This window comes from Erinaceus europaeus, chromosome 2, assembly GCF_950295315.1.
Source record: "Erinaceus europaeus chromosome 2, mEriEur2.1, whole genome shotgun sequence".
Taxonomy (NCBI): domain Eukaryota; kingdom Metazoa; phylum Chordata; class Mammalia; order Eulipotyphla; family Erinaceidae; genus Erinaceus; species Erinaceus europaeus.
The window spans coordinates 88,443,381-88,468,992 of NC_080163.1; the positions used below are offsets into that span (position 1 = coordinate 88,443,381).

The following is a 25,612-nucleotide window of genomic DNA, read 5'->3' on the forward strand; positions in this document are numbered from 1 at the left end:
CCTGGAGAGGTAGTCATGGCTGAGGCTAACCCAGCTCCCCTGCTTAGGCCAGGCAGGGTTCACTGGACTTTCCTGACCTGATGCCTCATCTGGGAAACCACCATAACACAGTACAGTATAGAGGCATGCAAGGTATCTATCTGACCCATAATAAATGTTCAGTAGATGTTAATTTTCTTCCACAAATGTTTTTTTTTCCTCTTTTCATAGAACACTGCTAAGCTCTAACTTATGGTGGTGCTGGAAATTTAACCTGAGACCTCTAAGTCTCAGACTTGAAAGTTTTTTTGTGTGTGTAAATCTCTATTCTGTCAGCCCAGCAATGCTTTTGACCCTTACATTTTATACAAGGGAACACAATACAATGAAGTGAAAGTATATTATATGGTAAATGAAGATCTTGAACTCTGTGAACTCTGCTATACTACCTTCACTATATTGGTGAAAGTTACATGTTATATAACCAGGGTTTTTAGGGGGCTAGGGTAGGTGGGGATGGATAAATAAGGATAATAAGGAAAATCTGCGTCTTCCAGATGAACTGAGTCACACTGGCAACTGTAGTCTCTAAACCCGGAAGCAGGTTTTCTTGGAAATAGATTTTGCAGAGTAGTGATAAGATAGAAGAAGGAAAATGGACAGGTTAAGATGAGAAATTTGAGATTCCTGGTTGGAAACAGAATCAGAGATTGTTACAGATATATGGGAGGGAGTTCTAGACAGAAAATTAATAGAATGAAAAAGAGGTAAAGGTAGGCAGTAAATGACAGGCAGATGTGGCTGGTCTCTGTCTCCTAACTCTTGGTATAATCTCTCAACAGGCTTCAGTGGTACAGCTTGTGGTTTGAACCTGGGTTCAATCCTATGTACCAAAACAAAAGGAGAAATAATCAGAACCAGTCCAGTTGTTTCTGCAGTCTTTTATCAGCACAATATAAACATAAATATAAATACAATCATCATGTCTAGGAAGCTTCTGAAGTTAACTGTAAATGCATGTGTTGTTTTATAGAAATGTCTGCTTAGCTGTGTATAATCCCTGTGTATATCTTGATTGCTTTTAGGCATTAACTTTCATTTGTATTTCCTGATTCTTGTTCACTTGTTCACTGTTCCCTACGACTTACTCGTTCCTGGCTCTGCTTGCAAAGTAATTGTGCGAGTGGGTAGGCCAGGATATGTACAAAGATTTGCTCTTCCAATCCTACCCCTGGAAACTTCTTTTCTTTGGTACTCAGCAGCCTTTCAGACATTTGAGTGCCTTTTTAGCAAGCAAGCCAAGCAGTTAGGACAGTGGTCAGGAGAGGAGTGGGGGCTTCTGGAATGGGAAAAATGTATTTGTAAGGGATGTTTTTGTCTAGAAAAAGTATTGATGACAATGTTATATTAGCATTTCTATGACCTTAGGCAACTTTAGTACCTTTTCTACAACTGAATGGGCTTCATGATAACAAGCTTTGAAAAGCCTTTATAGTTGTTCTTATTCAGCTCACAACACAGGTAATTTGATTGAGCTCAACAGTGAGACTTGTCTGTTAACTATCAAGTGACCAAATCTGAATGAAGCAGTAGAAATATCAACACAGGCCAGGGAATTGAGGCCTTTGGGCAGGATGCTGCAAGGGGGAATGGCTAGCATTCTGGAGAGCTAAATTCAGAGTTCCTGGTCTTTGCATGGTAACCAGGTCCCAGAAGTACTAATTAGCTGCCATTAGAAATTCAAAGAAAGGCCAATGAAACAGCTCACTTTGGATGGTGTGCTGCTTGGCCACATACAAAACTCAGGCAAGACCCCAAAAGGAATTTTGATCCTTACTCCCAGTGAAGGAGAAATGATAGGTGATGACCAGAGGGCTCTGAACTCTACCTTTATCAGGATCTGGAGAGAGGGGGGAAAAAAGGAAGGATATTCAGAAGCAGGAGTAGGTATCAGTGTGACTTAGAAAGGAGAAGAAAAAAAGGGCAAATAAATAAAAACATAGATAGTTAAAGAAATAATAACCCATATCTGTGACCTTAGGAGAACTACTGTAGCTTCCAGTGGAGGGATGAGGATACAGAACTCTGGTGGTAGGAATGGTGAGGTTGTCTGCCCAGGAAGGTCCGTTTGGCATCATTTTAGCATCTGGAACCTGGTGGCTGAAAAAAAGAGTTAACATACAGAGCCAAAAAGATTGTTGACTAATTATGAACCTAAAGGCTGGAAAAAGTTCATATGAAGAGTTGGGGGGTAGGGTCTCCATTTTATAGATAGTAGTCCTATTTTAGTTATATTACAAAGTTGTATTTATTTATTTATTTGTTTGTTTGTTTGCCTCCAGGGTTATTGCTGGGCTTCAGTGCTTGCACCACGAATCTACTGCTCCTATAGACTAATTTTTTCCTCTTTGTTGCCCTTGTTGTTTTATCGTTGTTATGGTTATTATTATTGTTGTTATTAATGTCGTCATTGTTAGAGAGGACAGAGAAATTGAGAAAGGAGGGGAAGACAGAGAGGGGGAGAGAAAGACACCTGCAGACCTGCCTCATCGCCCGTGAAGTGAACCCCCTGCAGGTGGGAAGCTGGGGTTCGAACTGGGATCCCCACGCCAGTCCCCACGCCTCACGCCACGTGCACTCAACCTGCTGCGCTACCACGCGACCCCTGTATTTATTTTTTTTAAGCCACATATATACCTGTTCCCTCTCTTGTGTACATTTTCTACTAGTACGGGAAGCTCCTGTGTCTGAGAAACATGTGCTTTGGCACGTCACAGTACTGTCTGTGTTCCCTAGGTTCAGCCTGTTCATTCCCTGAGCTCAGCATTTCCCCATCTAGGAGTATAGACCGGAATTCTTTTGGGGTGCTGAAGGATGGAATTTCAAACTTTTGTAACTACTTCCTGCTGAGATGGACAGCAGAGAGATAAATCTGTACTCCCAGATAGACCTGTTCTTTCCCTAATCTTTTTTCAGTAGGCTAGGGCTCGGAAGAGATGAAGTTTCTGGACACTTCACCATGTAGTCATCTGTGCAGGGAGGCCAGGAAGGATGGGGTCATGGAGCATCTGAAACTTGATGTCTGGAAGACGGCAAGGTATATAAATGTTAGAGCCAATGAGAATAAGAAACCCAGGGTGAGAGAGGACAAGGTCCTGAGAGACCCGCAGTAGGGCAGATAGAGACATCCCTGAGGGAAGTGACCTGTGGTGGCAGACAGAGGGATTTCTTGCAGTTTTGGGCCTACATTCTAGGGAACTTAAAGTTCTATCACTAGGGTCCCAGGTGATGAGGTGGACTGACATTGGCCCAAACAGCCAGCCCTAGGTAAGCCTGTCTTCTGCCACCATCCAGTTTGTGTAACCTCTCTTCTGTCTAATAAAATTGAGCTTTCTCTCATTTGTTAAGGCCTTGAAGGCCACCTACCATTTAATAACCAAATAACCATTCCATATTTTGTTGGACCTAAGTCTAAGCTAATATACTTAAGAAACCCAACATTTGCTCAGATTTGGTCTGGTTAGCCTCCAGGTCAGTCTCTAACATTACAATCTTAAAATACTTTAAAGATTTGCATATCTATCATCTTTTTATTGTCTTTAGCCTGATCTACATGTCTAGACTTAAAGGCTTGCCTTAATAATCTTTACTCTCTTAAGTTCTACCCATATTTTAGTTTAGTAAGATTCAGACACATGTAAGATGGGAAGCTTTCAATTAAAAGAAAACAAATCTTAACAAATAGCTTACTTAACTGTGTAGCAACTCTCTATATCAGAAACTCCAAGCCACGTGGAGTTAAAGAATATTGACTTCAACTTAGTCTTTTTTTCCTAAAACTTTTAATAAGCTCAAGTTATTTTGAGAGTTAAAGTACATGATTATTAGAATCTTTCTCAGAAGTTTCACAGTGCCAAACAAAAGTCAAATTTGCTGGGGATTAATTTTTCACAAAGAGTTCCAGAATAATCTGGGGCCCTCCAAGTAATTCTGTACTTTCTTACCTAATTAGATATATACATATATAATTTGATTCCACAGTTTGAGGATGAAGAATGGTCACACACACGGAAAACATTTCAGAGAATTTGGCACCTATTTTAAACATTGCTTTTACCTACATTGACAAATTTTGCCTTTTTCTTACCTCAAAGGAGCAGTGCTGGAACTGTTTTTATTTTCTGAACACTCCTTTCATTGTAGCTGTCAGAGGGCTTGTCACCAGGTCACCCTCCCTTCTCTTTAGAGACCTGGGGGAGTGCTCTTAAGAATAACAGAGAACCATTTTAAGTTGTCACTAAAATGGTTAAGTTTAAAAGTAAGCCCAGTTATATTTTACACAGTGCTTAAGTCACCAGGAAATTTATCAAAATGGTTCAAATAATCTTACCATAAAACAAAAGTAGGATTTGAAACATTTCTCATTTACCCTGCCCTCTTCTGAATTTCTTTTGATTACAATGGACACTCATTTTTCCAGTGCCCCTTTTCTTTGTAATAGGAACATTGTCAAGCCAGGGCCTCCTAAGTCCCATAATTAATAGGTTAGTTAGACCAGGAACACTGAAAAATAACACACAGAAAATGACAAGACAGACAGGTGGCAATACACAAAAAACAGCGGCAGGTAGCTACAAACCAGAAACAAAACCAGAAAGACCCTGCAACATCTTGTCAGAGTCCTGGACTTGGGAATTAGCGCTGCATCCAGCTTTCTCTCCAGTCCCCAGATAGAGATGGCACCCAGATTTCAGACAGACTTACCTCCGGAGGTCCAGAACAGGTGACTCTCTGCAGGGTGAATTTAGTGCATTGGCTAGGTACAGGCCAGTGGGAGTCAAGGCAGGGGGTCCTCTTGGGGCCAAGAATGTATTCCCAGTGGCCGAGTATCCCCTAGGAGACTCCTGACTCACCAACCACCAGTCCAGAAACAGCCAAGGCTTGGTCTGGGGTAAGCGTTAGAGAACACCCGAGACCAGTTCAGTCAAATTTGAGAGTCTTTATGAAGCCAGCTGGTGACTACACTCAAACAGCTAAAGGCACTGCTCAGTGCAGTCCCAAGTTCAGTGTAGCACAACCATTTATAGGGGTAGATGCAGAAAGTAAGCTAGGTTACAGAAGCCCTAACAGTGGTTAGGGAGGTCTGTTACTGCAGTCAGGACAACCCGTTATGGAAACAATCAACAACTAATAATGTCAGAGCACTAAGATCTACTTCTTGTTGGCAAGTAAAGCGGTTGCACAGGTTCAGGTCAAGATGGAGTCAGTTATGTTAAGGAAGTGAGGACCATGTCACATTGTTAACTCTGTACTACCTTTTTCTGGGACATAATGGGACATAATTACTTCCACCCCCAAACTCTAGGTTATGCCATGAAGACCAGGTTTGAAATTTTATTTGAAGCATTCAGTAATTAAATTTCCAGCTTTCAAAATGGCTGTCATTTTGTTTGTTTGCTTTGCTTTTTAATAAGTTCGTAGTTATGAACAGTTTGTTGAACGTTTATAAGATTACAATGTATAGTTCCACACCACACCCACCACCAGATTTCCATATCCTCACCCTCAAACCTCCTAAAGATAACCATCACACTTCTCACAAGCCTTACAAACAATTTGGTTTTGTTTTGTTTTGAAACAAACAAACAAAAAATATTATAGTCATGGGCCCTCTGGAATATAGCTCAAATAGGCCTACTGGATATCTACAAAACAGAGACCCCCAAATCTTCATCTGCACTATTCCAGCCTTTAGGTTCATGATTAGTCAACAGTTTGTTTGGCTTTATATATTAACTCTTCTTTCAGCCAATATCAGCCTGACATCTGATATGCACGTAGATCCAGGTTATTGTCTGGGGAAGATGATGTCATGGCTGGAAAAAGGTTTAGAAAGTTGGATCAGGGAGGAGAGTAACTCCCAAATATGGGAAAGGTGTATAAATATTGTTGACTGTAAACCCCATTGATTTGATCTTATCCGGGGCCCATATTCAGCTTAGGAGCCTGTGTGACCTCTGCATCCCTGTAGATCTGAGCTTACATTCTGTGGTCATAAGTGGGAATGTTCCAAGCTGCCCCAATATCAGGGCCCATCTTGCTCAGGTGTAGCATAGAGTGTGTTGTTCAGCCTCCCTTCAGAGAATGGAACATTCTCTACCGTTGTTAATCCACATTGAGGGCAGGGTCCTATGAGGGCCCACAAAGGGATCTATTGTGTTGTTCCTGATGGAGATGACTGGTAACAATGGAGAGAGGGATCTTTTCGAAGTCTAGGCCCATCATGTCTGTGTGGGAATCTTAGGACTCCCTGATTAGGGCCCCAGCTGTACTTTAATTTCTAACTAGAATAACAACATATATTTTGTCCATGGGTTACTTTATTAAAATGATGGCTTTATTGGGGGTTATAATTAACTTTGGGGGTTATAATTAACTTTTTTTCACTTGAATTTGATAGTTTTTATCCCCTTTGATCCTCTAGATTATATGTCACACATATAAAATTAACCTAACCAAAAAAAATTATGTAGCTAAAAGTTTGTTTTTTAAAAAATATACTAGAGAACTGATTCTCAAATTAGGAATTGGGAGTGTGATCTACTGTCTTGAAGGGATGTGGCTGCTTTTGTATATGCTGTTGTGGCGGTCTGGTGTCAGGCTGCACCGCGGAGAAGAGAGTGGACGTCCAGAGCAAAGGGGTACACAAATCTTTATTATAGGATGGGGGGGGGGTTTGGTTCAGACCACGTGGGGCCAGCCGGCAATGGCCGTCCCCACTACCTGACCACGGGGGAGAGCAGGGGGCGAGATCTCAGAGACCAAGAGCTGAGAGCCCAGAGAGGGGGGGGTGAGGGGGCTTTTTATTGGGCGACAACCAGGGGTGACGTGTGGGGCCAGGATTGGTTAAAGGGGGCACTGCTAGGATTTCGCGGGGCGTAGTAAAACCTGGGGGCGGAGACTGCATCAGAATAACTCCTCAGCAACAGTATATTCAAAGCAAAAATTAACCTCGTTTCTTTAAACTTATCGGCCTCACTCTTCTCCTTATCTTCCCAGTTGTGGCCTTGTCCAGTCTTCATTTACCATCTTAGATAGAGTCTCAGAAACTAATTTACCATAAGTTAATTGATTTAGCAAGTTCATAGCATATTTCTGGTCACTAAATTTTTAAATAAAGTTCCAAAACATACTACATTAGTCAAATTTTGTGTTCACTCTCCAGTCTCCTTATTTCAGTTCAGACTAGTGCCAAGAACCAATCCCAACAGCTCAGGGCACAAGATGGACCCAAATCCTGATCAGGAAGCCCTTCTATCTCAGGATGGATTTCTGCCTCTCTCTCTCTCTCTCTCTCTCTCTGGTTGGGATGATTGTGGCATGGCAATAAACCACCCATGTACATCTTTGGGCTATGGGAAAAAACAGAGTGCTGAGAGGAAATCCACATACACGTTGGAAGAGCATGTAACTCCACACAAAGACTAACTCAGAGCTGATTTCTCTCTCTTCATGGTTATAGTGAAATGACAGTGAGTGAAACTACATGAGTAGTAGAGTTGATTTACACGCTGAGGTTGATTTCTGTCTAGTCCTCCCTCACCACCCCCTTCCCATTCTGCATACCACTCACTCTAAAGCATGTATCTTATCTTCATCACTTCCTTGTGCACGAGGATCCCAGAAGGGCTTTCTGAAACCCTGACTGCTGGATCACACCCCCCAGATTTCCAATGTAGTAGGAAACTAACTGGTTCAGGGCTAATCTGCCTTTCTTACAAAGACCAGGTTTTCTCCCAAACCATTTAGGACCTCAGCTCTCACATGAGCTCTGCTTCTTAGATACCAGGGTTACTCCTAGCTATTCAGTCTGACTTTTGCCCAAACAACAAATTCCTGGGCCTCTCTGGTCACGTAAAGAGAAGGCTTGGGTTCCTTCAGAACAGGCTATCTTCACCACCCCCCTCCCACGCCTATTTTCTCCATTGACAGTGGTGGGCAGTACTCAGCAGAATATTTAGGGAAGAGAGTAGCATTTTGCTTTTTATATTATTATTATTATTATTTTGCAGAGATACAAATATATTACCACAAATGAATGAGTGTCAGGATGAGAGATGTAGAAGGTACCATCCTGAGCAAAGTCCTGCAGGCCTCCCTTGGTCCTCCAGACTACTTGTACTTCTAGGCTATGCTGACAGAGTGGTAATTGCTCCATCACTCTGTTTACCTCTTGCTTTTCTTGGCTTTGTTACTCCTCCCTTTTTTTTCACATTCTAGTCTCTGCTCATTTCTCTCCCTACCTTAGCCATGATGCCCTGCATCTTTTTGATCACCTCTTGGATTGAAGAGACTCCTAATCCTAGTAAGACAGCTGTCTCACCCTACCCCCCCCCCACGCCTATTTGCCCCATTGACAGTGGTGGACAGTACTCAGAAGAATATTTGAAGAAGACTGGTTCTGTGTATTTTCCTCTGAGTGCTTAGTGGGGTCAAGATATAGACTGAAAAGGATAGTAGTTTTGTGGCTGTAGCATTTAGTAGTATTAGTAGAGTATTAGTAATAGTAGAGTATTAGTAATAGTCTGAACACTGAAATTTTATAGGGAAGTTCTTGTTTAAAAATAAACCTGGAAGTAAGCACATAGTTTCCCCCACTTTACACAAAAGAAGTAGACTGAGAGATTAGTAATAATGCATAAGACTAAAAGTAATTTTCTGTCGGTACACTCACAATATTTGTCTTGCTTTATGCTGTTGTAGTTAATTGTCATGGCTACAGGTATTGGAAATTGTCTGCCAAGGTAGAGAAATCTGTGATGAGGTTATCTGACTGGGTGATATTTACTCTGAAAATAATGGTTTCAGATTGAGATCATACAAACATGTCACATATAGTAGAGACTGAAAGAATATACATATAAGTGTATAAACATACAAAAAAAGTCCGAGAGCAATTTGTCAAATTGGGAATAAGAATCAGTCATTTTCCCCTTTATGTACTTCAGCACTGTTAATTTTTATCAAGAATATAAATGATAATGGGATGGAATGAGAGCCCACACTCTTTGAGACCAGTCCTTTGCCACCTTATTTATTCACAAAGACATTCCTGCTTTCTTTCTTCACATCTCAAGTCAGAATATTCTTTTTTTGCCTTTGTGCATCTCTTTTCTCTTTGCACAAAAAGTCCTTCTTTCATGGACTGATTTCCTCACAAGTGCATCCTGACAGTTGTAAGCATGACGCTCCCTCTCAAAAAGGAAAAAAAAAAAGACTCTGACATTTATTGGATTGTTAGAAAAGCCATGACATATATTTTTTTCTATGCTTTTCTGTGCTGAAATACGTCATGACTTTTTTGACAACACAGTAGTGGAACTTTCATTGATCTGACTCTAAAGAATGCTTGGGGCTCCTGGCTGTCTGGATTCTTCTGTATCTCTGTGACCTCAGAAAACCCAGTACTTAATAGGTTGAGAGCTATTTAAACCCCCCCCCCCCTTTAAATTTTTTGTTTTGGAGTTATTAATGGTTTGCAGTCAACAGTAAATATAATAGTTGGTATACACATAACAATTCTCAGTTTTCTGTATAACACTCTAACTACCCACCTAGGTTCTCCTTTACCATGTTCCAGTTCCTGAACACTCCTCCTACTCCCCCCTTTCAGAGTCCTTTGCTTTGGTGCAATACACAAAATCCAGTCCAAGTTCTGCTTAGAGTTTTCCCTTCTGATCTTGTTTTTCAGCATCTGTCTATGAGTGAGATCATCCCATATTCATCCTCCTGTTTCTGACTTATCTCACTTAATAGGATTCCTTCAGGCTCCTTCCAAGATGAGGTGAAGAAAGTGAAGTCACCATTTTTAATAGCTGAGTAGTATCCCATTGTGTATATAGACCACAACTTACTCAGTCACTTATCTGTTGTTGGACATCTGGGTTGCTTCCAGGTTTTAGCTATTACAAATTGTGCTGCTCTTAATCCGATCGCTGCTGTCGAAAAGGACTGGGCACTCCTCTTACCACTTGTTCTTCAGAAGAGCAGTTGGGCTTGCTGAGGCAGTAAAGGATGACAGTTTACAGAAAGGTGCCCAGCAGGCAGTGTCAAAATGGCATACTTGTACATGCTGCAAATTAAACTCAAAAGATATGTCTATACATCCATTAATTTTGTAGTTGTTGATTTATTAGGTTCTCTCTTGGAAACTGAAGTTCCTCAGATTCTGGTGCTATTGGTGAGGACATAAAACAGTGGAGATAATTCCTCCCCCCCCCAAAAAAAAAAACATAGATTATTTTATGAAGGTATAATGGGATGGTGTGTCATTTCTGTAAGAGTGGACACAAAATCATGCTCGAGTGGCTGATTACTGTGGTTTGAGAATTGCCACAACATGTGTGTAGGCAGGTTTCCATTTCTCCTCTGGCTTACTCTGGCCTTGTCTGGCAGGGCCAGTATTTACAGGTCTGTGAACCTCATTCCTTTCCTCCTCAATTGTTGACCCTTTCTCAGGGACCCTTAAACAGTCATTTGGGCTTAACTTCTCTGGTGCCCACACTTGTCTCTCCGCGAAGGATTTCTATTAGCGCAATAGCATGTCAGCATTTCAGTTCATTCTGCAAATGCATGGAGCATCTGCTTCCTAGGGGCCCCCCTGGAGGGAAATCACAGGCACGCACCATAGACTTTACATTTTTTACTTTTTTTAAATAAGACTTTTAATTTCTATTACTCTTTCTCTGTGCTCAACCATCTCTTTTTTCCACAGGGTAGTGGTGGCGCAAGGAGATCTACGTTACTCAGCAGTGATGAGCCACTGGTGTATTTCTACGATGATGTCAGAACGTTGTATGAAGGTTTTCAGAAGGGTATTCTGCTGTCAAGTAAGCAGTTTGCTGGCTTTGTTTTTTTTTTATTTTTATTTAAATTTTTTATTTAAGAAAGGATTAGTGAACAAAAACATAAGGTAGAAGGGGTACAACTCCACACAATTCCCACCACCCAATCCCCATAATCCCCCCCCTCCCATGGTAGCTTTCCCATTCTCTATCCCTCTGGGAGCATGTACCCAGGGTCATTGTGGGTTGCAGAAGGTAGAAGGTCTGGCTTCTGTAATTGCTTCCCCGCTGAACATGGGCGTTGACTGGTCGGTCCATACTCCCAGTCTGCCTCTCTCTTTCCCTAGTAGGGTGTGTCTCTGGGGAAGCTGAGCTCCAGGACACATTGGTGGGGTCTTCAATCCAGGGAAGCCTAGCCAGCATCCTGGTGGCATCTGGAACCTGGTGATTGAAAAGAGAGTTAACATATGAGGCCAAACAATTTGTTGAGCAATCATGGATCCCAAGCTTGGAATAGTGGAGAGGAAGTGTTAGGGAGGTACTCACTGCAAACTCTAGTGTACTTCTGCTTTCAGGTATATATTTTGCAGTAGTTTATGGATACGTGTGCACATAAGCTCTCTCTCACAGAAACTGGTGTATATCTAGATTATGGGACTTTGTTAGAAAGTGAACTACCTGAGATGAAATTAGAGTGTACTATAAAAGGAAAGGTCTCACCCAAGTAATTAAGTTGAAGGGTTGTCATTCCACACGTGAAGTCTCTGGATACAGTCTGAGGTGAAGCATATTGAGGTGGCAATCGTTGCTTTGGTTAGGTTGTGATCGGCGGATGCAATATTATTTGGTTTGGATTGGGAGATGCAAACAGGAAAGTGGGCCCTATCCAAGGGTTCCAGGACTGGGGGAAGTAGGGGCTCTATAGTGAAGATGTGAGGTTCCTGCTGTCTTAGGGTTCAAAAAGACAATCGATAGTTAATATTATCATCACTTTATTTGTTAATTGGGTTAACTTTGAAAAGTCCCTTTGTTATGGTTTGCTGTACAGTACCCAGTATCTTGTATATAGCTGTGCTATTGGATGCTTCTAATCTACTTGGTCTAGGCTTTTGAGAGAGTCCGCATATCACATACACAGCCTATATATTAAAAAGATTCAGTTTGTCTTTTGAGAAACTTTGAGACATACAATTGATTTCCCCCTCTCATATTAATTAACTACTGATTTATATGTCTACATTTTGCTAGGAGTGTACATAAACACCATTCCCACCACCAAAGGGCTGTGACCCATCCCTCCCGCCCACTCCCACCCCCCACTGGCCCAGGAAGCTACATGTCTACCCCTCACCACTGGGTTTTTACTTTGGTGCCCTACTTACAGTTTGCTGGCTTTGTATGATTGAGGTTTAACGTTGTATTCTAAAGAGAGATCTTCAGAAATGTGGATTTAGTCCAATGATTTTTTTTTTAAGTTTATTGGAAAGAGACAGAGAAACTGAAAGGGAAATGGGAGACAAAGAGGGAATGAGAGAGAGAGGCACCTGCAGCACTGTTTCACTGCTCCTGAAGTTTTCTCTCTGCAAGCAGAGACTGGGGACTTGCACATTGTAGCATTTGTGCTCTATCAGGTGTACCGCTGCCTGGTCCTCTAATCAGATCTTTAAGTCTTCCTGTCTCCTCCTTTAACTTCTCCAGAAAAAGTCCCAAACCACATACGCCTCCTGAGATGGTCCACATGGGACACAAGTCCCATGGTCAAGTATATCTTCAGCATGTCCTTTGTTTTATGGAGAGTCAGTCACACATAGGCTAACTCATCATGAGCATTGAGTTAGTTTAATCAAACTCTGTCCACATTTTTCAAGCTTAGTTGATCCATCCTTTGAGCAATTAGTACTAATATCCTAATAAAGCACTGTCCTATCAGAGATGGTTTGGCAGTGTTGACCCATCTGGTGAACCTTTATTACTAATGGTGGCATAAGAGACTTGCCGGGGGCTGGGTGGTGACATACCTGGCTGAGCGCACATGTTGCAGTGCGCAAGGACCCAGGTAGGTTCGAGCCCCCAGTCCCCACCTGCAGGGGGAAAGCTTTGGGAGTGGTGAAGCAGGGTTTGTAGGTGTCTTTCTGTTTCTTTTCCTCTCTGTCTCTCCCTTCTTCTCGATTTCTGACAGTCTGTATCCAATAAATAAATAAATATAATAAAAAAATAAAAGAGACTTGCCTTGGTATAGTTTCTTCCCTCAAGTCTCACTGGACTTCTTGTCTAAGCCAGAACATCCTCTGTTCACGTAACACTACACCTTTGTGCACCATTTCCCCTGGATTATAAAGCCTCCTCTTTCTTACCGCTAGCTTAGAAATGTTGGTATTGTCTTAATAATCTTGAGTCAAACTAAAATAATATGTGTGTGTATAGATAGATAGAAATAAGAGTCAGCCCATATCTGTGACCATGGGAGAACTACTGATGTTTCTGATGGAGGGAATGGGGACACAGGAGTCTGGTGGTGGGATTGGTGTGGTACTACACCCTATCATCACATAGTTTTGTAAATCAATATTAAGTCACTAGTAAAATTAAAAATGAAAAAAGAAAGGGGAAAAAAAAACAGCCTCATTTTGCATTTCATCTTTTCTATATAAACTTATTGGCTTATCATTTTCATCTCTTGCTTCCAAGGGAGGTTTTATCTCTGCCCACCACCTTTTCTCAACCCATGAAAGCTCTTTAAGGTACAAACATGCAAACATGGAGATTGGGTGGTTGGAATTGTGTGGAGTTGTACCCCTCCTACCCTATGGTTTTGTTAATTAATCCTTTCTTAAATAAAAAAAAAAAAAAAGGTACAAACATGCTTACCTAGCATTCTGTCCACTAGTCTGGAACATAGCAGCTGTCAGTCTTCTCTCAGCTTTCACACAGTATCTAGTGCACAGTAGGTGCTTCATTGGTGTATCCTCAATGAAGAGAAGAAAGCTTGACTTCTGCGCCCCCTACATACAGACACATGCACACTGCTTTTTGTTTTAACCTCTTTATTTGTGCTTGCTTCCAGTTTTTCTCTAGAAATAACTTTGGGATCCAGAATTTGTTTTCTAAATCTTTTTTTTTTTTTTTGTGCCTCCAGAGTTATTGCTGGGGCTTGATGCCTGCACTATGAATCCACTGCTCCTGGAGGCCATTTTTCTCCTTTTGTTGCTCTTGTTGTCTATCATTGTTGTGGTTATTGTTGTTATTGTTGTCGTTGTTGGATAGGACAGAGAGAAATGGAGAGAGGAGGGGAAGTCAAAGACAGACACTTGCAGACCTGCTTCACCGCCTGTGAAGCGACCCCCCCCCCCCCCCGGCAGGTGGGGAGCCGGGTGCTTGAACCGGGATCCCTACGACAGTCCTTGCACTTTGTGCCACATGCGCTTAACTCACTGTGCTACCGCCTGGCCCCCTGTTTTCTAAATCTTTTGGTGATGAGTTTTTACTTTTGCCAACTGCTGACTAGATTGTAATCTCCTTACAATCAGGGAAGGCAGTGCAATGATGCCTTATTTTCTCTCCCTAATCACACATTGCATTGTAATATGTGCTCCTGAAGTGCCCATCACTTTTCACTTGATACTGGGAAGTTTTTATTACTCAGTTCAGTGTATTTGCAGCAGTATCTCTGAGCAAATTCATTAAGCGCTACTATAAAAGAAAAGCAAGAGAGGCTGGGGAGACAGGATAATTGTTCTACATAAAGACTTTCATTCCTGAGGCTCTGAAGTTCCAAGATCTGTCCTCAGCACCACCATAAGCCAGAGCTGATCAGTGCTCTGATGTCTCTCTCTTTCTTTCTTTCTCTATCTCTACTTCTCTCCACTTCTCTCTCTCTCTCATTAAGATAAAATATTTCTTAAAATTTTAAAAATAAATAAAGGAAAAGCAGGAGAACTGTATATTATTTATGAACTTGTTCAGAATTAGTGTCAGGGCTTATGTGGTGATAGTTGATGTCCTAATAGTTGCCATACAAGAATATTCTATTTGTGTGTGTGTATTGCATATGTGTAAGTATATGCATTATTCTATGACAGAACATGCTTATGTTTTAATATGTATACATTTCCTCTTGTTTGCAGATGATGGGAATCACCTAGGGATATGGTGATTTATGTTATACTTCGGACTCTTATAATCTTGCAACAAGTCACATAACTTATTTTTTTTTCTTGATCCCTTTTTCTATTTGGAAAATGAAGATCTTATATGAATACAAAGTTGAAGAATAATGGATTCAGTCTTCTTAATCTATTTTGATTGTAGGAACTGCTTTGTGTGCCACTCCCTCCCCCAGTAGCTTCATATCCTAAGCTTTCATTTTCCTGGCTACCACAGATCAAACTTTTGTAGGAAAGAAATCAGTGTCTAGGTATGGTAGTTGAGAATCTGATGGGTGGTGGGAGCAGCCAAGCTAGGAAGCCATTTATAAAAATTGCTCCCTCTTTATCAGTAACTCTTATCCCTAGCTGCCCTTTAGTGTCATCTGGGTCCTTTTAAGAAATACTAGTGCACTTGGGGGCGGGGGCGGGCAGTAGTGCAGCAGGTTAAGCGCACATGATGCAAAGCGCAAGTACGGGCACAAGGATCCCAGTTCCCCACCTGCAGGGGAGTTACTTCACAAGCAGTGAAGCAAGTCTGCAGGTGTCTTGTCTTTCTCTTCTCCTCTCTGTCTCCCCCTCTTCCCTTCATTTCTCTCTGTCCTATCCAACAATGACAACAATAATAACAAGAACAATAAACAACAAGGACAACAAAAGGGAAAAAATAGCCTCCAGGAGCAGTGGATTCCTAGTGCAGGCACCGAGCCCCAGCAATAACCCTGGAGGCAGAAAAAAAAAGAAAGAAAGAAAGAAAGAGACATTAGTGCAGGATGCATCCCTATCAATTTTTTTTAAAAATATACTATTCCAGGGTGTCATGTTCTATAAGAAATATATGATGCCTTGGAATAGTATATTTCTTAAGTTTTCCAAATGAGCCTGAGAGTTAAGTACCACTAAAGCTTTTTCTGAAAGATCCAGATAGTAAATAGTTCAGACTTTGAATATCATTTGGTCTCTGTTGCAAACGTTAAGCTGCAGTCTTAGATAACATGTAAATGAATGAGTATGGCTGTGTGCCAGTAAAACTATATTTTATGGAAACAGGCATCCAGTTTGATTTGGTCTCAGGTTGTAGTTTGCTAATTCCTTTCTCAGCAAATAAAATTTGTTTAAGATAACTGATGGGGTTCCCCTCCCCCTTTTCCCTCCATCTAAAGGAACATGTCATGTTTGGCCCCCATCTTTATTAGTCTTTGTGGTGAATGAAGAGGTTCTGAGAATTAGCCTTCTTGTTTTTTCTTTCTGTTTTTGTCAGAGTTGCTTTTATTTATTTATTAATATTTATTCCCTTTTGTTGCCCTTGTTTTTTATTGTTATGGTTATTGTTGTTATTGATGTTGTTGTTATTGATGTTGTTGTTGAATAGGACAGAGAGAAATGGAGAAAGGAGGGGAAGGCAGAGAGGGGGAGAGAAAGATAGACACCTGCAGATCTGCTTCACCGCTTGTGAAGCCACTCCTCGGCAGGTGGGGAGTCGGGGGCTCTAACTGGTTTCCTTCCACCAGTCCTTGTGCTTTGTGTCACCTGCACTTAACCCACTGCACTACCACCCGACTCCTCAAGGGCTGGAAAAATAGTTTACCTGGGTAGTATGTTGCTTTGCCATGTGTTTTCAGGTCTCTTTCATTCTCTAAGAAAAAAATTAAATAAATAAAAATAAAAAAGAGAAATCAGTGGGAAGATCTGTTCTTGATTTTTTTTTCTATTAGTGATTTGACAGTGTTTTATAAAATTATAAGATTTCAGAAATATCATTTCATACCTATACCTGCTATGTGTAAATCACCACATCCTCCACTTCTTCTTCTAGCGTTTGCACTAAAGCTCTGGGTCATGCCACACCATAACCACTAGTTTTTTTATTATAATTTTTTCTTGTTTTTTGTTTGTTTGTTTGTTTGTTTTTTACCAGAGCACTGCTCAGCTCTAGCTTATGATGGTTTGGTGGATTGAACCTGGGACTTTGGAGCCTTGGGCATGAGAGTCTGTATATATAACCATTATGCTATCTTCCTTCTACCCACCACCGTGTTTTTTCACAAAGTCCAAGAGACACTTTGGTTACTTTTTTTTTTCAAGTTCATTTGTTATATAAATATATATAGTCTTCTATATATCACATATGAGCAAAAGCATCTGATCCCGCATGTTTTTTTAAAAATATTTATTCATTTTCCCTTTTTGTTGCCCTTGTTGTTTTATTGTTGTACTTATTATTGTTGTTGTTACTGATGTTGTTGTTGTTGGATAGGACAGAGAGAAATGGAGAGAGGAGGGGAAGACAGAGAGGGGGAGAGAAAGACAGACACCTGCAGACCTGCTTCACTGCCTGTGAAGCGACTCCCCTGCAGGTGGGGAGCCGGGGGCTCGAACCAGGATCCTTATGCGGGTCCTTGCGCTTTGCGCCACCTGGGCTTAACCCCTGTGCTACCACCCGACTCCCACCTCATGTCTTTACCTTATTGATTCTTGAATCCATACACACATTTTTCTTTTTTTAATATTACACTGGGGCATGATTGCATAACCTTACTCAGTGCCATAGTATTACTGAGTGTCCTCTCCAGACTTTTTTTTTTCTTCTTCTTCTATTAAGGGGAAGGGGAGTGAGAGGAAAGACACTCCAGCACCACTCCACTATCCTTAGGGGGGCCCCTGGTGTCACCTATGGTGCTTCCATATGGAATTGGGATTCAGCAAAATGTGTGTCTCTCATAACTTATCTCCCTGCCCATTTCTCTGCTTTAGGTTGCAGTTCTCTGTAATAGGCCTAAACTTGTCATGGTTCCAGGTGGGGCCACTTACTGTTTTTCCTCCCACTTCCTCCAAGTCCCCAGATCTAATCAATCATCTCAACTTAAATGCAGACCTAGAATGAAGGGCCAGACATTTCATGATTTCAAAACAGAACCTCAGCTGGGAGGTAACAAAATAGTTGCAAATGTTCCAATAAAAGGAGCTATCCCTCTGCTCCTCACCTGCAGGGGAGTCGCTTCACAGGTGGTAGAGCAGGCGTCTATCTTTCTCTCCCCCTCTCTGTCTTCCCCTCCTCTCTCCATTTCTCTCTGTCCTATCCAACAGCAAACGACATCAACACCACAACGAGGCTACAACAACAAGGGCAACAAAAGGGGGGGAAATGGCCTCCAGGAGCGGTGGATTCATGGTGCAGGCACCGAGCCCAGCAATAACCCTGGGGAAAAAAAAAAAAAAAGGAGCTATCCCTGCTCAGCATTACATAGGGCTGGTAGTGGAGCCTATGGGTCTAGTTAAGGAACATTCTTGTATGTGGTCAACTCTTATCATCTGTTGGGCTGTTGGGAAAGGCATGGTACATTTTTTGTATAACTTAGAAAAAATATATCATGACTTTTCCAACAACTCAATAAATGGCAGCTTTTGTTTTTTTATGGACATAGCTATTCCCTTCAATAAGTAGTTCTAACATTTGCTCATAGACTATTAACAGAACATAAATGTTCCATCTAGTGAAAGAAACTTGTATAATTCTATATATAAATGAATAGGAATGGTAATTACTCCCATACTAGTCTTCAGAATAGATAATTAATATGGATTTTTTTTACTTTGTTTTGCGTACTTGAGACTTAAACTGGAATCAGGACACATCTTGATATTTCCCATTTCACAAATGCCCCTTAATTTTCCCTTACTTTGCACCTTTTTCTCGTGTGTGTGTGTGTGTGTGTGTGTGTTTTAAACAAGACTTCACTTATGACCTTAGAAATCCAGGAAATTCTCTTTACCTCTGGCCATCAGAATTTGGGTGCTTGAAATTTATACTTTCTCCTTTTCATGTTCTTTTTTTAAAATATATTTTATTTGTTTATTTTAATGAGAAAACAGAAAGAAGCAGAAGTGTTATGACCACAGCACTATTCAGCTCTGATTTATGGAGGTGCTAGAGATTGAAGCTGGGACTTAAAAGGGCTTTTGCATAACCTTTATGTTGTATCCCCAGCCCTTCATACTCTTTTTTTTTTAAATGTATTTATTTCATGAGAGATAATGGAAGGAGAGAGGCCAGGGCAACACTCTGGTATATATAGTATCAGGGATTGAATTGGGACCTCATGCTTGCAAGTCCAAAGTTTTAACCACTGTATTACCTTTTCATATTCTAAATTAGATTTTTTAAAAACTTAGAAAATTTGAGGGGGCCGGGCAATAGTGCAGCAGGTTAAGCACACAAGGTGTAAAGCACAATAACCAGCATAGGGATCCTGGTTCAAGCCCTTGGTTCCCCACCTGCAGGGGGGTTGCTACACAGGTGGTGAAGCAGGTCTGCAGATGTCTCTCTCTCCCCCTCTCTGTCTTCCCCTCCTTCCTTAGTTTCTCCCTGTCTTATCCAACAGCAACAAGGGCAACAAAAATGGGGGAAACAAATGGCCTCCAGGAGCAGTGGATTCATAGTGCAGGCACTTCTTCTAGCGTTTGCCCTTCTTCCATAGCCAGTCAACAGCATCAGGTTGAGCCTGATGTAAAGTTTCGAGACCTCCTTTGAATCTGGAGAGGTGGCAGTCGTTGACTATGTGGGGCATAGTCTGTCTGTAGCCGCAAGGGCAGTTCGGGTCGTCTCTGGCTCCCCAGCGATGGAACATAGCAACGCACCGGCCATGGCCTGTTCGATAGCGATTGAGGGCCCAATCATAATGTGCTAGGTCAAAGCCGGGTTGACGCTTGTGCCTGCTTGTGCAGGCACTGAGCCCCAGCAACAAGCCTGGAGGCAAAAAAAAAAAAAAATTGAGAGTTGTCTCTTGTGAAAACCCATACAAAAAATTCTTAACCACTCAACTACTATAGATACTTTTTAAAACCAAAGGAATGTTAAAGAGAAATTGACAAACTGAGTGTTCTTAAAAGTTGCATCTAGCTTTTATATTGATATTACCCTCTCCTGACCCACTGGAAAAAAATAATAAACAAGCAAGCAAAAGTCCCTGGTGTCCTAGAAAGTGGTATAGCAGTAAAACCCAGGACTTATATACATTGGGTCCCAAGTTATGTTTTCCATATTTCATATGCCAGAGTGACACTCTGTCTCAGCCCAGGAGAAAACATTTCCCATCTGAATTCATTATTTCTGGTTTGAGAACCACTGGAGTTTAACTTAAAGTGTGGTTATGGGGGATACGAATTGGATTCTAGGGAGTCAAGCAGTAGCACAGCGGGTTAAGCGCACGTGGCGCAAAGCGCAAGGACTGGCACAAGGAGCCCCCAGCTTCCCACCTGCAGTAGAGTCGCTTCACAAGCGGTGAAGCAGGTCTGTAGGTGTCTATCTTTCTCTCTCTCTCTCTCTGTCGTCCCCTCCTCTCTCCATTTATCTCTATCCTATTTAACAACGACAACATCAATAACAATCATAACTACAACAATAAAAAAACAAGGGCAACAAAAGGGAAAATAAATTAATTAATTTAAAAAAATGGATTCTAGGTGTGTTTGTATTCGTTAAGCCCATTTGTTTTTAATTTTAGTTTTTTCTCCTTTTCAGATGATGGTCCTTGTTTAGGCTCACGGAAACCAGACCAACCCTATGAATGGATTTCATACAAACAAGTAGGTTTCTGCTTCTGCAGACCACTCACACCAGCTGTCTCACTGTTATATGTTCATTCTTGAACCACTGAATGTTAGAGTAGGAAGTTTTCTACAGAGCTGGTACCAGACCAGCTCAGAGCTTTAGGGTAAACATGTTGTATCTAAGTGGAAACCCCTCACATAAAAATGTTGGGGAGATTAGCTAACTAATTTAAGAACTTAACTAGTGGTTCTCAGTGCTTTATTTTAAAGTTGAGTGTGACTGCTGTAGACTAAAAGATAATTTTCGATGTATATTGAGACATTGCCATTGACTGAAGTTCATAGTTTATATTAAGGTTCCTTGTTGCATAGCTGTATGGTTCTGTCTCCTTCTTTCCCCTCCTCCTCCTCTTCTTCTTTTTTTAATATTTATTTTCCCTTTTGTTGCCCTTGTTGTTTTATTGTTGTAGTTATTATTGTTGTTATTGATGTCGTCATTGTTGGATAGGACAGAGAGAAATGGAGAGAGGAGGGGAAGACAGAGGGGGAGAGAAAGATAGACACCTGCAGACCTGCTTCACTGTTTGCGAAGCATTGTCTTTTTTTTTTTTTTTGTGGCAGGGTTGTCGTTGCTGGGTCTTGGTGTCTGTTCCCAGAGTTGTGTTTTTTTTTTTTTTTTAATTAAGGGGGTGTGATATCTGCAGGACATTTCTTCACCACTCTTGATGCTTCCCCCCTGCAGGTGGAGACTGGGGACTCAAACCCAGGTCTGCGTGTATAGATGGTATATATATGTGCTCTATAAGCATACAAGTACTTAGCCCCATGGTTATGTATTTTTCACTGAAAAACAGTTTTCACTACCTGACACACACACCCCATGCTCCACCTAGTCACTACCCCTTTCTTGCTTAGCTCCCAGCAACCACTTATCTTTTTATTGTCTGTCCTTTGGCCTTTTCCACAGTGCCATATAGTTAGAACTATATATTATACTTCTCTCCTTTTCTTTCTTTTTTTCTTCTTCCTTCTTCCCGGTTTTTTTTTTTTTTTTTTTTTTTTTTTTTTTTTTTGAGTAGAAGCTTTAAGATAATTTCCTAGAAATGTGTGTGAGATAGGTCGCTCTTCTCCCAGACCCAATCCAATCTGAGTCAAACCTTTCTACTTCTAGCAGTATTAGGAAAACTTGGAAGTCCCATATAGGGAACTCTGGTTTTACACACAAAGAAAACACCCTCAAATGGGTGAGACTTATCCCAGGACATAGCTGATGAGCAATTGACAATGACCCTGACCAACTTGGGACCAGAGTGACCTTTAACCCCTAGAGAGCAGCTCTGCTGTCCCAGGAAGTCTTGCCTGTGTCCTGTATAAACACAGAGTAGTTGAGATCTGGCTACTGTTACATTTGCCACTCTGCAGTGCTGCCTGCTCTATGGCTATTGCTGCTAAAGTAGTAGTTTGTAAATAACAGTTGGTCACAGAGCTGAAAGATGTTGCTCTGATTTTAGTTTTTGTTCTGTTTACAAGCAATCTAGATGCCTCTGCTGCTTCTTGGGCCAAGTAGTAGCCTGAGGACTTGCAGGAGCAGCTGGGATTGTCAGCTCTGCTGCCTTTTGTTTCCAGTCAGCTGTCCAGGAAATGGCTCCCCGCTCTGGGAGCAGGTAATCCTGTGGCATTCATGAATACAAATGAGCTTCCTTCTTCCATATTTTGTGTGAAACATGCTTTCAGTGGTTGGTGTTTTATGGGGTGTGTACCTAAAGGGGTTGTCATTAGGAGCCAGGAAATCACAGTCAGGGAATAAAGATTACATTGTTTCTTCCCTTCATTTATCTGAGAATCAAGGAAATGAACAAAGACTTTGAGGGGAGAGGAGTATGAGTAAGCGAGAGACAACAGCTCCTCGTACTTGCTCTTAGGAGTGATGAGCTGTAGAAGGGGTTTTGCTATTTTTATTTTGCTTTACCAGACTGGAAGAATGGGTTTCAAGATGTCTCATATTCATGATTGATGTAAAAGCAGTTTGGTCAAATAACATTGCATGATGATGGTGTCAAGGCATCACAGTAATGTCCTCAAGAGCTCTCAGGATTATTCTGTTACAGTACTTACATTATTTGCTAGATCACAGCTGCTGTGCATTGGTAGGAAGAGAAAAGACATATCTATTGCAGATTGGGTTTTTCAAAAAAAGTCACTGGGGTGATTCATCTACGTGTTAGACATTTCAAGCAGAGGGTCATAAAGACATAAAACTGGACTTAGCTGAAGCTGACTTTGGATTTGTCCGTGTGTTTTTTCCCCCAGCCCAATAAAGCTCATCTTTGGGAGTGGTGGTAGGGGACTAGGAAATGCTTTGAAGTTTTGTTTTGTTTTATTTTGTTTGAAGAAAGATATGATCCTTTTTTCTAGAGGTATAAATAACAGCATGCATCCATGCTACTCCAATAAGCTCTGCTAACCATTTGACAAGCTCCCACACCTTAACTGCAGGCAGTAGTTGTGAAACCATTCCTGGGGTAGGAAAGTCATAAAAATGTTGATGTTACTCTTGTGGCCACCTCACTAGTATCAGCTCGAATTCCCATAGGCTGTGCAGAAGATGGCACTATGAGCAGGAGCCAACAGAGTTTTAGGGCAGCAATAGGTGTGGCTCTCTTTCTAACAGGTATGGGTGTGGAGTAAACTTTTTGAATTTCAGTTGAAAATTTTGTCATCACTCAAAGATTTTAAGAAATCTTTATGACTTTTTTTTTTAATTAGGGAGCAGGTACACAGGTTAAAATTTATATTTAATGAGTGACTTTAATGTGATTACGTAAAGGATCACTGAATACTCTTTAAAAAGTGCTTCTGAGAGTTCATCAGCTGAACATAAGGGAAAGAATTCTAGATTTCAGCATTTAAAAAAATATGATTTTTAGTTCATTGTGTCAGAGTGAACAGCATAATTTTTGTGAATCAGCCTCCTTTTACTTAGTTGTAATAGTAGTATGCATTTTAACATTTATTCATTTTAATTAGGTGTTCTCCTAACTTTGATGAGGATTTTATGACAGTGATATTTTATAAATGTAGATTGTTTTCTTTTTTTAAAAAGTTTTATTATTATTATTTTAGATAGATACAGAGAGAAAATGAGAGGGAAAGGAGGAGGGAGATAGTGACACAGAGATATTGCAGTACTGCTTCATGTCTTATGAAGTTTTTCATGAAGTAAGGACTGAGGTCTTGAACCTGAGTCCTTGCTCATGGTAAAATGTACACTCATGTGGGTGCCCCACTGCCCAGAGCCATGTACAATATTCTCTTAGAGATGTATCATTTACTTAACCACTGAACCATTCTTTTCCCCTCTAGTGTTTTACTTCAGATGTTTTTGAAATATACATCTTCATAACAGTTTTTGAAAACACCTCCGTCTGTGACTGGATTGTTTCCTAAGAATAAATTCTCAAGATTGAAATCATAAAACACAGTAATGAGAAGAGGTTTTTTTTAAAATTTTTTTATATTTATTTATTTTCCCTTTTGTTGCCCTTGTTTTTTATTGCTGTTGTAATTATTGTTGTTAATGATGTCATTGTTAGATAAGATAGAGAACAATAGAGAGAGGAAGGGAAGATAGAGGGGGAGAGAAAGACACCTACAGACCCGCTTCACCGCCTGTGAAGTGACACCCCTGCAGGTGGGGAGCTAGGGGCTCGAACCAGGATCCTTACGCCGGTCCTAGTGCTTTGCACCACGTGCACTTAACCTGCTGCACTACCGCCTGACTCCCGAGATTTTTCTTTTTATCATTAAGATACTCCCTCCCAACTCCCACAAACTGGCCACATCTGTATTTATAACAAATAACAGCGTTGACTGCTTTGCTGCTCTTTATAGGTTGAATTTTTCTCTGATCCTGTGTCATTGCTATAATTTTATATCACTCAAGTATAAAATAGAAATGTATAAGAAACCCTAACATACAATCACCTGTGACCAGGCAGCTTTTGGGATGGGACCCAACATTGCACTGCACTGCAAAAGGAGCCTGTATCAGTTCTCTTACTCATGAGTTCTTATAAATAAAACTTTGTATTGAACAAAACTGTTTAAGGGGCCAGGCAGTGGTGTACATACACCCTGTTGAGCGCACATGTTAGTTACCACATGCAAGGACTGGAGGGCCCAGTCCCCATCCGCAGGGGGGAAAGCTTCACAAGTGGCGAAGCTGTGTTGCAGGTGTCTCTTGTTCTCTTTCCCTCACTACCTCCCCCTCCCCTCTCAATTGCTCATTGTCTCTATCCAAATAAATAAATACCATGTTTATATATTAGAAATATATTTGTTTAAAAAAATTCTTACTAAAAGAATACTGTTGGCTCCTGTTCTTCTTCCTGCAGTGTTGCTGGCTTGCTGAATTGTCATCTCCTTGAATTGGGCCTGATGCTGTTCCAATTTTTCCCTCCCTCCTTTTAGGTAGCAGACAGGTCGCAATGTGTGGGCTCAGCGCTACTCCAGAAGGGCTTCAAGGCTTCCCCAGACCAGTTCATTGGCATCTTTTCTCAAAACAGACCTGAGGTACTACTCACCACCACCCACTGTATGTAGTTTTGTGAGAATGGAAATGTAACAGCCAACTGGAGTTCACATGAAACCTTGCTCAAGACTAGATTTTTTGATGTGATTTTTATGGCTTTGTGTTAAACATTCCAGACGAAACCTTCTTAACCTGTAGCAGCGGGGAAATTTTGTTAAAGTTTTAGAGCCAGGCACCACTGTAAGTCAGAAGTGAGCTCTTGTGTTTTTGTTTGTTTTTAAAGTTTTGATATGAACATCAGTGCACTATCCAAGTAAGTTATTTTGCCAGCCCAGTCAATGAAATTTAACTTGAAAAAAAAAAATTTTAACCAAATAAATATATCTAAAAGTCTTGCTGTCTCAGTCCCTGTGCTACAGGCTAATTTATAAATTAGAATGTGCTTTTGCCCTGAAGTGGGGAAAAGGACATTGTCCACAGTCAAACTATAAGAAGATTCCTGGAATTTAGTTTCCTTTATCATAGATGAAACTCATTTAGTGCCTCAGGCATAAAAAGTCTCTTTG

General features: G+C 41.0%; 1 protein-coding gene across 6 annotated transcripts in view; it reads left to right on the forward strand.

Moving 5' to 3' along the window:
• The window catches only part of ACSL1 (acyl-CoA synthetase long chain family member 1), an 86,770-nt gene that overhangs the window by 31,618 nt on the left and 29,540 nt on the right, over positions 1–25,612 (forward strand). For all 6 annotated transcript variants that reach the window (XM_060183951.1, XM_060183941.1, XM_060183953.1 and 3 more), the window contains 3 exons: positions 10,754–10,868; positions 20,487–20,551; positions 24,986–25,087. In XM_060183951.1, the coding sequence (XP_060039934.1) occupies positions 10,754–10,868; positions 20,487–20,551; positions 24,986–25,087 (282 nt within the window). The remainder of the gene's footprint in view (positions 1–10,753; positions 10,869–20,486; positions 20,552–24,985; positions 25,088–25,612) is intronic.